The 12,412-nt window shown below is 43.0% G+C and overlaps 1 protein-coding gene and 1 long non-coding RNA gene across 6 annotated transcripts; one reads left to right on the forward strand and one right to left on the reverse strand.

Moving 5' to 3' along the window:
* Window positions 1–924: 924 nt before the first annotated feature.
* On the reverse strand, window positions 925–9,892 carry LOC101315694 (acyl-coenzyme A thioesterase 6). Of its 5 annotated transcripts, XM_033850891.2 has the most exons (5): window positions 9,104–9,824; window positions 6,936–7,138; window positions 4,806–5,112; window positions 4,539–4,660; window positions 925–2,051 (listed from the first exon to the last, which is right to left on the reverse strand). In XM_033850891.2, the coding sequence occupies exons 1-4, from the start codon at window positions 9,687–9,689 to the stop codon at window positions 4,584–4,586; spliced, it is 1,173 nt and encodes a 390-aa protein (XP_033706782.1). In that variant the 5' UTR covers window positions 9,690–9,824; the 3' UTR covers window positions 925–2,051; window positions 4,539–4,583. The 5 variants fall into 5 exon arrangements, with proteins under 5 accessions (XP_033706782.1, XP_033706783.1, XP_033706780.1 ...); XM_033850892.2 differs by lacking the exon at window positions 4,539–4,660 and having other exon boundaries at window positions 926–2,051; XM_033850889.2 differs by having other exon boundaries at window positions 934–2,051; window positions 4,539–5,112.
* Window positions 9,841–12,036, forward strand: LOC141277631 (uncharacterized). The gene is made up of 2 exons (XR_012329361.1): window positions 9,841–9,949; window positions 10,851–12,036. It is a non-coding gene; the product is annotated as an uncharacterized lncRNA (long non-coding RNA).
* The last annotated feature ends 376 nt before the right edge of the window (window positions 12,037–12,412 follow it).

Consider the following 12,412-nt stretch of genomic DNA (forward strand, 5'->3'; position numbering starts at 1 on the left):
TAGCCTACCCTTCGACGTGTCGAGAATGAGAAGTTAATGATTTCTGACAAAATGCCTCCGGTCGCCTTCTCTAAAATCTCTCTCTGGCCATCAGGGGACACTGTTCCCTAAACTTAGTTGGAGGCTCCATGTACTAGGCTCCCGCCAAATCCCTTTTCTTGCTTGAGGTTATTTTTGCCTGGATTAATAAAGACTGTTAAAAAAGAAAAAAAGACTGTCGAGATTAAAGTTTAAACGTTTCAGATGAGGCAGAGTACAGATGTATATACACTGTGGAAATAATCTATATTGTCCTGTGGCCTGACATAATTATTAAAAATGTATATTTTTACATGAAGGGAAAAAAACTTACATTATATGACATTTATGGTTTGTTTGTTTTTTAAAAGAAAAAGGCATAGAACTCACAAAATAAAACTGTCCATGTATACAAAATGGTTCCGGAAGGCTACACTTCAAGTTGGTAACAGTAAATACCTCTGGGAGAAGACTGCGATTGAGCAATGAGTTAAGAGGTTTTTAAATTTTATCTGTATTACTTGAATCTTTTACAATGAAGAATGTACTTATATATGTAATTTAAAATTTGTTTTCCAGTATAGAATTCTATCTTAAAATGTACATGTAAAATGAGGTTAATTAACCCAGGTAAAACCATTCTATTAAACTGCTATGTCAAGTAAGATGTGTGGATATGTAATCCTGAATTCCCTTTGGAACAATCTCATTTTCAGATATATATCTTATCCCTCTTACCCCATAAATAAGATTGTAATTATCACGTATTCTGATTTATGGATGGAAAATATTTGCCACTGAAAGCACATGGTTACTGGACCAACAACCCTGTCTTTTTGAAAAGTACTTGTTTAAAGTCTCTCTGTCTTTGGAGAATACATGGTTGACCCCCAGTTTTAGAAAACAACTCAAGTAATTTTTTAAAAACAATAAATTTATTTATTTATGGCTGCGTTGGGTCTTCGTTGTTCACGAGCACTTTCTCTAGTTGCGGCGAGCCGGGGCTACTCTTCGTTGCGGTGTGTGGGCTTCTCATCGCAGTGGCTTCTCTTGTTGCGGAGCACAGGCTCTAGGCACGCGGGCTTCAGTAGTTGCAGCATGTGGGCTCAGTAGTTGTGGCTCACGGGCTTAGTTGCTCCGTGGCATGTGGGATGTTCCCGGACCAGGGCTTGAACCTGTGTCTCCTGCACTGGCAGGCGGATTCTTAACCACTGCGCCACCAGGGAAGTCCCTAACTCAAAGAATTTTGACTTCTGCCGCCCACATCCATCATTATAGTGGCCATAAATATTGGATGTTGTGCATCTCTGCATGTACCACCTGAAAAAACAGAATGCTTCCCACAAGCTTTTATCTTTCCAGTGTGCAAAGACCATTTAAAATGAATGTACACAATGGCTTAACCATGATACTCTGAAAGAATTAAGAAGTGTTTGTGGTTTTCAGTTTGCTGAAAATTGTAACAGGTTTATACAAATATTTCTTAAAGGATCAGTGGTTGACAAAAACATGTATCAATATTTGCTTTCAAAATGGTTCATTGGCCTTTCTCATCCTGATGGAAGTACATTCAAGGGCATTAGGCGTACAAACAAAAGCAGAACAATGGGCTGAATTTGGTTATATTTTCTGATTTTTTGTTTTTGAATATATGATCCAACTTTTTTTTTTTTTGGCTGTGTTGGGTCTTTATTTCTGTGCGTGGGCTTTCTTTAGTTGCGGCGAGCGGGGGCCACTCTTCATCGCGGTGCGCGGGCATCTCACTGTCGCGGCCTCTGTTGCGGAGCACAAGCTCCAGACACGCAGGCTCAGTAGTTGTGGCGCACGGGCCTAGTTGCTCCGCGGCATGTGGGATCTTCCCAGACCAGGGCTCGAACCCGTGTCGCATTGGCAGGCAGATTCTCAACCACTGCGCCACCAGGGAAGCCCTTGATTTGTTTTTTGTTGCTGTTGTTGTTTTTAAGTGTCTCCAACTAAGTTTCTTTTAGGCTTCAACTTCTTTGAGCCACTAAGCATCAAGGAAAAATTACTGACTGTCATTGAAAAACAAAAATCAGTATGTTAAAAAATGGTTCCTTATTTCTTATTTTAAGTCTAAACTCTCCATCTCCCTCTCATGGGTGGGTCAAATAGTGGGCAGTGGGGGGCGCGCTGGTCACACCCCTGTGTCTGTGATGCCTGTGGCAAAAAGACTGCTGGAATAGGTCTCTGCGGTGAGGAGAGCTCAATAAAATGGTGGTTTCCAAAATAAATACATAAATCTGAACTCTCCAATTTGGCTTATGGAGCCTCCATTATGGGACCCTAACTTATCCTTGACTTTCCAGCTAAGTAATCCTCACCAGTCAGCTCTGCACTATTTGAGCTTATCTCCTCAGGTTGGAAGGCTGTAGAGCCAAATGGTTAATGAAGGCCATGGACTTTGGAGTTGGACTGGCCCAGTTCTCTCATCAACCAGATATATTTCTTAACCCTCCTGGGTCTCAATTTCCTCATCTGAAATAGTAAGAGCTAATATTTGAGAGTTTAGATATGTTACGTGCTTTACTTGGATGACCTAATTTAATCACAACAGCCCAATGAAGTAGTTTCTATTCTTATCACTATAATTATCCCCACTTTATAGATGAGGAAATCGAGGCTTAGAGAGGTTAATAACTTACCCAAGGTCACACAGTAAGCGATGGAGCCTGGGATTTATATCTACTGTAGAGGCAACCTTGAGGGTACTACCCTTTAAATCATTTAATGTTTCTTAGTAAGACAGCCTTTGGGAGAAACTGATTTCTAAGCTCTGATTTTATGAAGGCTGTAAATTTTGTGTAACTGATTAGGTTTCCTTCTCTGCATAAACCACTAGAAAACAAATGACTGAACGAGTGGCCCAATCAAGGCAAGTATATAGGCCTCATAATAAGCACTATTGTATTGACCTCATTTCTGGCTCCATTTTATGGATACCTTTTCTGTTTCTCCCTTTTAATTCACATTTACCATATTTTAGGTAGCTTTGTAACAACCTGAAATTATTTTTCAAATCTTAGAGACAGGGGGCCATATATGATCAACTCTGAGGGGAAAGTGACCAAATATCTTAGTCAGTATAGGGCATTCCAAGGCTACTTTATTAGTAAGGAAGAAATTAGGATGTACGGCCATCCCCACACCTAGTGCTTTAGTACACAGATATGTTTAGTCATCACCCTCATGTTTAAGCTTCTGGTGTTACCTTTCCACCCCTCACTTCTCTCACCCTCCCAGCCATTTTCCTTATAACTTCTTCCTATGATACCCCAGCCCAAAGGCATCTCTAGAGTAGCAGGACCACCTCAGAGTGAGTTAAAGCACAGGCTCTAAGGATTCAAATCACAGAAAATTATACTCATAGTGAATAAATACACTCAACACGTATTTTTAACAATTGGTCAAAATTAAGTAAGGAACCCTTCTCATTAGATTAAGATCTAATGGGCATTTGCTTGAATAGACTCAAATTGGTGAAAGACAGTATGTGCCCAGCAAGCCAATATTTTTCTGATGTGTCTCAGAAAAATATTCTTGCACTCAGGGAAGACCCTCTGCTCTGGTCTCATGACTCTAGATAGTGCCCAGTATAAGGCAATGGATTGAGATAGACTGATCCCAGTCCTTCCCAGTAGGAATGTAATAGGAACCGATGGTACCAGGAAGAAGTCTAATTTGTCAGGTATAACCTGACATCCAAAGATTAAGTCCTGAAAATCTATTGGCATCGAGGCATTTCTCTAGGTAGCCAAGTACTGAGATTGAGAATTCAGACGGTAAATACAGAGGAAGTATATCAACAGTATATATCAATAAACTGTTTTGCTTACAGCAATTTTTTTTGGTAAAGGATTCAATTTTACTTTGTAAAGTATCCTTTGAATTTTAAATTCAAAATTTGTAAAGAATACTTTATCAGTAAGGAAGAAATCGAAGTCTAGGGCCTCATTCATAAAATAAAAGCAAAGCTTAGGATACTAAGTATGTCAATGCCCCCAATCTTCAAAGTGGGGCTCAGAAACAAGAACGAAGCAGAGTCCATTCCTTAAGGGGCTCAAGTGCGCAGGTTCCCAAGGTTCAGACATGGTCAGTTAGGACCCAAAGAGTATATGGGACTCTTAGCAGTACAAAAGCTCAGTCCTCAGAACCAGAACAGAAGGCCAAATCTAGGCCAGCAGTTGAGACTTGGGCAGGCACTTCTTACATTTTTCCTGCTTAAGGTTAAGATTGGTCCTACAGATAAGATCAGAGTTAAGCCTATACACTGGGAAAAGTTCAGGGGAGAAAGGGATGGACCCAGCAGTGAAGAGAGTAGTGTTGCTAAGGCTCAGAATCCAGTAGGACCTGACAATGAAGCTGAGATGGTTGCTTTGTTACAAAAAGGTTCCTAGGTTCTCTGGAAAACCTAATACATGTTGTATGACTAGGATTTTTATTAACAGTATATGGTCTATGATTACAATGTTACAATTTGCTGGGCTTGACAGATTTTTTACCATTGAGGTGTTCATGGAAGAAAGTTTGGATTTGCTGCCAGGCATCTACCTGTGCCCTTGAGTGAGCCTTTGGCTCACCTCCATAGAATACTGGTTGGTCCAAAACTGCATGCACAGAGGCTCTACAAAGAGGAAAATAAGGCGGATCAATACAATGGCCAGTTCCTGGGTAGTAGATTATCTGGGGTCTGTCTTTCCCATGGGCTTGTAACCGTTCAGAGGCTATCTGAGCATAGAATTCACTCTTCCAGCTATGATCATCCATACCAACGATAAACAGGAAGGGTCCCTGGGCCTTTTCCAATGGAATAAGACTTCGGTGGTTGGGTTTCTCCAGTGGGTCATTCCAAATATCCTCCAAATTCAAAAGGCCTGACTCAGTGATTTTATATTTTCCTGGGTCACTGCTGAGATTAGGAATAATCATATCCTTGTAATGCAGAGGAGCTATTGTGTTGGCCACACAGGCATTAATAACTGCAGTAGCTGTGATGCCCTTCAAGAAAGAGGCCATTGAGAGACACAGGTCACCTCCTTTGGAGAAGCCAAGAAGCCCAACACTAGGGCCTTTCACCTGATGAAAAGAGAGAAAGAAAGAGAGAGAGAACAAGTCTAGAATTCATAAAGGGAGAACTTAAACTGTGATTTTACATTGTCTAGGCAGCTTTCTCACATGTCATTTGCTTTCCTTTCTTATGCAACAATCCACAAAGTTCAAACGTATCTTCTAATAAGCAAATCAATTTTTTTTTTTGTCTGCGCTGGCACGGCATGCAGGATCTTAGTTCCCTGACCAGGGATTGAACCCGTGTCCCCTCCATTGGGAGCACGGAATCTTTACCACTGGACTAACATGGAAGTCCCAAACAAATCAATTAATTTCCTGGTACACAGGCCCTCCACTAACATTTATGGTGACTAGGTCAAGAGTACACACAGAGGCCCATATACCCTATACCTAAATACTTAAGAGTTATAAATATTTGAAAATTAAATAAAATATATTCTTTTCTGCTACCTTGATAAATATACCTCCATAACAACTTATAAGGTCAGGTTCAAATTTCATATCTTAGAACTTCCTGGAGTTCTGTACTAGAACATGGCATGGGGGGAGTGCCAGCCCCTGGCCCTAGTCCCTGGTCCTTGGCCAACTCTCTTTCTCTTCCCATCCCTGCCTGGCTCCATCATGTACCATAAGGGCCCTCTCACACATGCGTTTGGACACCCTAGCCTATATGTTTAAGGCCTAGGTGTGTTCACATTAAGGGACCCAGAGAAGAGGCATAGGGCTTGGAAGCAGGATCAGAGCTGGTTGGAAGATAATTGTGGGGTTCCAGATCCAAAGGGCATGGTGTGAGGGGCACATGGCTTCCAGGTAGACACATTCCCTTGGCCCCTCAAACTCCGCACCCTGTGGTCAGGGATGCAGCCAAAGGAAGGCCAGAGAGTGGTCATCTAAAACAAAAGGTCCAGAGCAGAAGCCCCTCTTGCCCAGCTCTAAGGGCAGAACTGATGGTATATATTGGTCTCTTCTTGTTCCTGGGGGCTTATATCCCATAAATAAACCAGTCATCACAGTTCATGATCATCTAGGTTTTAGCAGCTCTATTGAGACCAGTCCCTGAATTCTAACAGAGTTAGACCTTGCAGTACATCTTACTCCTTAACATTAGAATGTTTGGGTTTCTTTAAGTCTAGATAGTAGCAAAGACTATGTATTCCATTGAGAATCATACCAAAATGTTTTAATTAATTTTTCCAGTCTCATATAAGAACTTTCTTTACAAAACCACAATACCATTAACACACTTAACAAAATTAATGGTTCCTTAATATCATCGAATACACACCCCTATTCAAATGTCACCAGTTGTCTCAAAAATCTCTTTACAGTCACTTTTTTCTCTATACGTTTAATCTTTTTTTTTGGGGGGGGGGCCGTGCTGCACAGCATGCGGGATCTTAGTTCCCCAACCAGGGATCAAACCCCCATCCCCTGCAGCAGAAGCGCGGAGTCTTAACCACTGGACTACTGGGGAAGTCCCTACCTTACTCTTACAAATGAGAAAAACTGAATTCCAGAAAGGGAAACTGCCTTATTCAGGATTATAATGCCACTTGGTGGTAGACACAGAACCAGAACTTAAGGTTAGTAACTTTTTAGTCTAGCTCTTTGAATTCTGGTCAAGAACTAAAGGGAACTAAACAGTTGAGTCTTAAGGGATTGGAGAGAGATGGGCAGAAATGAAAATAATAATCCTAACAACTTTTGAAGGAGCCTTTGTGTCTCATGGCATATTTCCAGCCCTGGGTGTCCTGGTAGAGCTTTTGGATCCAGCCCTGTGTCTGCTCTACCCCCTCTCCTCTGCATTCAGGTGAGCACCAGAACCCCACCTTTGGATGTTGCAGCATGAAGTCCACAGCTTCTTCAAAGTACTCCAGGCACACGTTATTCAAATATTTAGGGAGGTCTTCAAATCTGAAATAAGCCAGAGCGAGCACAGCAAAACCATGTCCAGCCAGGAGGCTGGCCCTGTATTCACAAAGGCCACCACCACTTCCAAAAAGATCGAGGATTCCAGGGAATGGTCCTGTGCCTGGAGAGCACCACAAATCATAAGGAGTTTTAGACACTCAAAAGACATTCTTGGGTTTCAGATTTTGGCAGTCAGCAAAGAGAAGTTTTTAAAGCAAGTAAAGTTGTGGGTGGGAGTTTGGTGGAAAAGGACTCTTTTTACTTTGTCTTTTTTTTTTTAATAAACTTTGGGGAGAAGGGAGGGGGGAAAAGTGCCTTATTTTCTCCGTAATTTTTCATATATTTGCAAAAAACAACAATGATAATATAAACCAAATTAGAAATAACGTAAGATGAGATGTACATTTTCCACCAAATTTTCCTCAAAAAAACCCCCCAAAAACTGAAAATGCTTTGACAGCTGTAAAGCGCTCTACATATACAGGGGATTATTAGAATATACTCCCCACCTCCTTTACACCCTCTGCTCCAGCCTTAAAGAACGCCATTCCTAAATGTGCTATGCTCTCTTTGGCCCTGAAAATGGTGTACACTATTCTCCTCCCCTCTCCACCATTTCTGAACCGGCTGACTCATCAGTCTTCAAATCTAAGTTTAGAGCTCCCTTCCTGGAAGACTTCCCAGATGCCCTCCAAGGCTGAGTTGAATTACATAGCCTTTTATATGTTCCCACCAGCACCCTGGGCCTGTACCTCCCCTATCATAGCACTTACCACACTTACAGATCCAAGTATAGCTGCCGGTATCCTCTATTAGGTGGTAGGTACAGTGAGGCCCATGAGTGAATTTGCTAGCTACTGTATGTAGCATAGTCCTTGATTTAACACATATTTGTTAAATAATTGAACTTTTCTGCATTATTTACAAAAAGCCTTTGAGTCAGAAAACAATACATTTTAAATGGGCCACAGAGTAGATACTAAAATAGTGAACAACTGACTTGATTGAAATATCGCAGCTGGGCAGTGAAAGATTTTTTTTTTGAAATATTTTTTAAGAAATTAAAGTCTTTAGGAGATTCTTATTAAATCAGTCAGTATGATTTATTGAGCTCTTATTATATCCCTGTGTAAGCCTCTAGGCATACAAAGATATGGAGATGTATAAGTGCCAATTCCAGACCCAGGAGTTCACAGTTGAGTGGGCAGGGCTAGTTAAGGCTGTGAATTGCTGAAGAGCTGTAAGAATAAAGCAGGGCCTCCTGTTTTGGAGAATAATCACAGAATTCAGTTTAGGAATTCTGTGAGCAGTGGCAACTCCAGCATTTCTATGTAGCAGGGGTTTCAGTCAGGAATGTGGTTGGAAGGGGTGGGTCAGTTGTCTTGCTTACAGGCCACTTTTACCTACCAAGCACCTTGTTTTTACTTAGACTAGGGTTTCTCAACCTTAGCACTATAGACATTTGGAGTAAGATATTTCTTTGTTGTGGGGCTGTCCCGTGGATTGTAGATGTTTAGCACCTACCCACTAGATGCCAATAGCACCCTCTCCAATCGTGACAATCAAAAATGTCTCCAGATATTACCAATTGCCCCTGGAGTGGAAGAGAATCATTCCAGGTTGAGAAACACTGACAGACTGTTTATTATGGGGGAGGGGACTTTCAGGGAGTTTTTTTGTTTGTTTTTTAGTATTATGGGGCACTGCCTCTATCTCTGGGTTTTAGTTTCCTTTGAAGTTTGATGTGAAAGAAGGCCCAAATCACTCCTGCACACCAGCAGAAGTCACTGCCTAATATTAGTATCTGAGACACAGCTGCATGGCTGGCACATAGCAGCATAAATACACTTTTTGAGTACTCTGAATGAACTTTTAGCATATAGCTGAGGGAATGGCAGTACCTCCAGGAAGTGTCCTGAAATTCAGAGGAGAAACTTCCACCCAGAATTCATGATAGACTTTGGAGCTTGGGGACGAATTTAGGGAAGTTCCACAACCACGGGGTTCCCTAGACAGGCAAGGGGCCGCCCAGGGTCTCAGGACTCTACCTGGCTTTCCACAACAGCCTGGGAAGTGGGCTGCTCACCTGGCGGCAGGAAGAGCGTGGCGCGCACCCGGCCCACGCGCACGGGCTCGCGCCGCACCCCCGGCGCCAGGAAGTCGCGCTCGTTCACCGCCCGGCCCAGGAGCCCTCCGGCCTCCGGGTCGTGGCCATCGAGCACCTCCAGCTCCACGGCGAAGGGCGTCTGTACGTCCCGCTTCACCAGCCGCAGCAAGGGCTTCTCGGGCTCTAAAGCCCAGAGGAGCCCCATGGGCTCGAGGCCCGTGAAGCTGCCGCCCAGCGCGGGCGCGCGCTCGAGGTCCAGCTGGCCGTGGGCGTCGGCGCAGTAGCGCGCGTGGGCTCGGAAGAGCGCGTCCTTCTCGTCGTGCAGGGACGCGCGCAGCGTGACCGGCTGTCCCGGGGCCAGGCCGCGCACGGCGATGCGCACGGGCTCGTCCCAGCGGCAGCGGCCCGCGGGCTCCAGCGTCACTGTCACCGCCATCCTGGCAGGGGCCCAAGAGTTTGGGTCACCGGTCCTGAGCTTTGTAGGCCCTGCCAACCGCGCCCAGGGTGTCGGGTCCCATCGACAGAGTCGGAAGGGTCGCAGGAGAGCCGGAAATGAGACCACCATTTTGCGCCTTTTTCAGATCTCAGGTCAACTTCAGAGGGCTGTGAAGAAGGTTAGAAACTAGAGTCCCTCTAGCGACAGGCTGCCTACCTGCAGCCTAAGGCCTCATGGGGCCGAGCAGCCTGCTATAACTCTTTGGAGGGCCGCGAAGTCCTGCCGATCAGTGGCCGACCTTTAAAAGCAAGAGCGAAAGCAGACACACAGGAACTTTATGTTGGGAAGAATTTTCCTAGTTTTGCCTCTCAGAAGGCAAGACTGTAAAGGTAAATCGCTGGCTGCCGAGTGAGAGCAAATTGCTGTTGATATTTAAAACGTATTGGGATTGAAAACAATGCTTGTAAAATCAATAACAGGATTTTAGTCAGGGGTGATTTAGAAAGCTCTTCCTATAGAGAAACAATGTCAGCCATAGTTAACACAAAATTCATTGTTTTCTGTAATTCTCAGTCAACACCCAGATCCATCTGCTTTTCTGATAACCCCAAGTGAGAGTTAAAGGGGAAAGAGGCAGGAGGTGGGAACAGACTCCCAGTTATTCCAGTATCCTAGGTGTGGTTTCACTGATGATCCTGGGCCTGGTACTATTTCCTATTACCATTTGGTAGGCCAAGAGAGCTCCACGTTTCTGTTTTTAGCAGCCAGTATCTATCCATTTGAGTATGTTCTTTCTCCAAGATTGCAATACCTTAATTTCAATAATCATCTCATGGTTAATAGTGTTGTATCAATGTTACCTTCCTGATTTTGAAATTTTGTACTATGGTTATGTAAGAAGTTAACATTAAGGGAAATCAAGATGAAGAGTATAGCTGGGCTATTTTTGCAACATTTTTGTAACTCTAAAATTATTGCCAAATAAGAAGTTAAAATACCAGGGAGTGATAAAACCACCCTAGAGGATTCCTTTGGTCCTCCGTGTCCAACTTGTAGGGGTAGTAAAACCTGCTCACCTCAGTCAGATCCTTGCTCTTCCATATCCTTGAACACATAGTCTTTCCCATTTGATTGAAGTTTCCAGGAATTTGCATTATGTCTGATCCTGTATCCAAAATCCCGTGCCTTCGGTTTTTAAGTAAAAATAAAAGACACATTTTTTATTTTCACCAAAAACTTTTTGAACAACATATTCACCCTTTTTTTCCACTACCTTCTGCCATTTTTCAGGCAACTTCATGATTCCATCTTCCCAAAACTTTTTATCCTTTTGAGCAAAGAACTGTTGCAGGTGCCTTTTACAGTTTTCCAGGGAATTGAAATTTTTTCCATTCAAAGAATTTTGTAAAGACTGAAATAAATGGAATTCCGAAGGTGCAATGTCTGGTGAATACAGCGGATGAATCAGAACTTCCCAGCCAGGGCTTCCCTGGTGGCGCAGTGGTTGGGAGTCCGCCTGCTGATGTAGGGGACACGGGTTCGTGCCCCGGTCCTGGAGGATCCTACGTGCCGCGGAGCGGCTGGGCCCGTGAGTCGTGAGCCGTGGCCGCTGAGCCTGAGCGTCCGGAGCTTGTGCTCCGCAATGGGAGAGGCCTCAGCAGTGAGAGGCTCGCGTACCGCAAAAAACAAACAAACAGAACTTCCCAGCCAGGTTGTAACAGTTTTTGCCTGGTCATCAAAGAAACATGTGATCTTGCGTTATCCTGATGGAGGATTATGCGGATTCTGTTGACTAATTCCGGACACTTTTCATCAAGTGCTGCTTTCATTTCGTCTAATTGAGAGCAGTACTTGTTGGAATTAATCTTTTGGTTTTCCAGAAGGAGCTCATAATAGAGGACTCTCTTCCAATCGCACCGTATACACAACATCACCTTCTTTGGATGAAGACCGGCTTTTGGTGTGGTTGGTGGTGGTTCATTTCACTTGCCCCACCATCTCTTCCATTCCACATTCTCATACAGTATCCACTTTTCATCACCCGTCACAATTTGTTTTAAAAACGGAATGTTTTTGTTACGTTTAAATAGAGAATTGCATGTGGAAATACGGTCAAGAAGGTTTTTTTCGCTTAATTTATGTGGACCCCAAATATCAAAGCGATTCACATAACCAAGCTGGAGCAAATGATTTTCAGCGCTTGATTTGGGTATTTTGAGTATGTTGGCTATCTCCCTCGTAATATAACGTCGATTGTTCTCAGTTAATGCCTCCACGTGATTGCTATCAACTTCAACTGGTCTACTCGACCGTGGAGCATCATCCAGCAAGAAATCTCCAGCACGAAACTCGACAAACCATTTTTGACATGTTCAGTCAGCCGTAGCACCTTCTCCATACGCTGCACAAATCTTTTTTGTGTGTTTCAGTTGCGTTTTTACCTTTCTTGAAATAATAAAGCATAATATGCTAAAAATGTTGTTTTTCTTCCATCTTCAATATTAAAATGACTACACAAAAATTCACCAGTTTTGGTAAGTTATTTTTTAATGCACGCTGATATGTCAGCTGTCATAATACAATCTAACAGAATTGTTTCGAATGAAGTTAAAGACGACTAAGCACTACTAGAGTCATCTTATGGGAAAAAACGAACAAACTTTTTGGCTAACCCAATATATAACGTGCTCCTATTATGGGTACATAAATGTTTACAGATGTTATGTCCTCTTTCTGGATTGACACTTTTATTATCATATACTGTTCTTTGTTTTGTTACAGTCTTTGTTTTAAAGTCTCTTTTGTGTGATATAATTATTGCCACCCCAGCTTTCTTTTCCTTTCCATTGCAT

Source organism: Tursiops truncatus, chromosome 2 (genome assembly GCF_011762595.2).
Source record: "Tursiops truncatus isolate mTurTru1 chromosome 2, mTurTru1.mat.Y, whole genome shotgun sequence".
Classification (NCBI taxonomy): Eukaryota; Metazoa; Chordata; class Mammalia; order Artiodactyla; family Delphinidae; genus Tursiops; species Tursiops truncatus.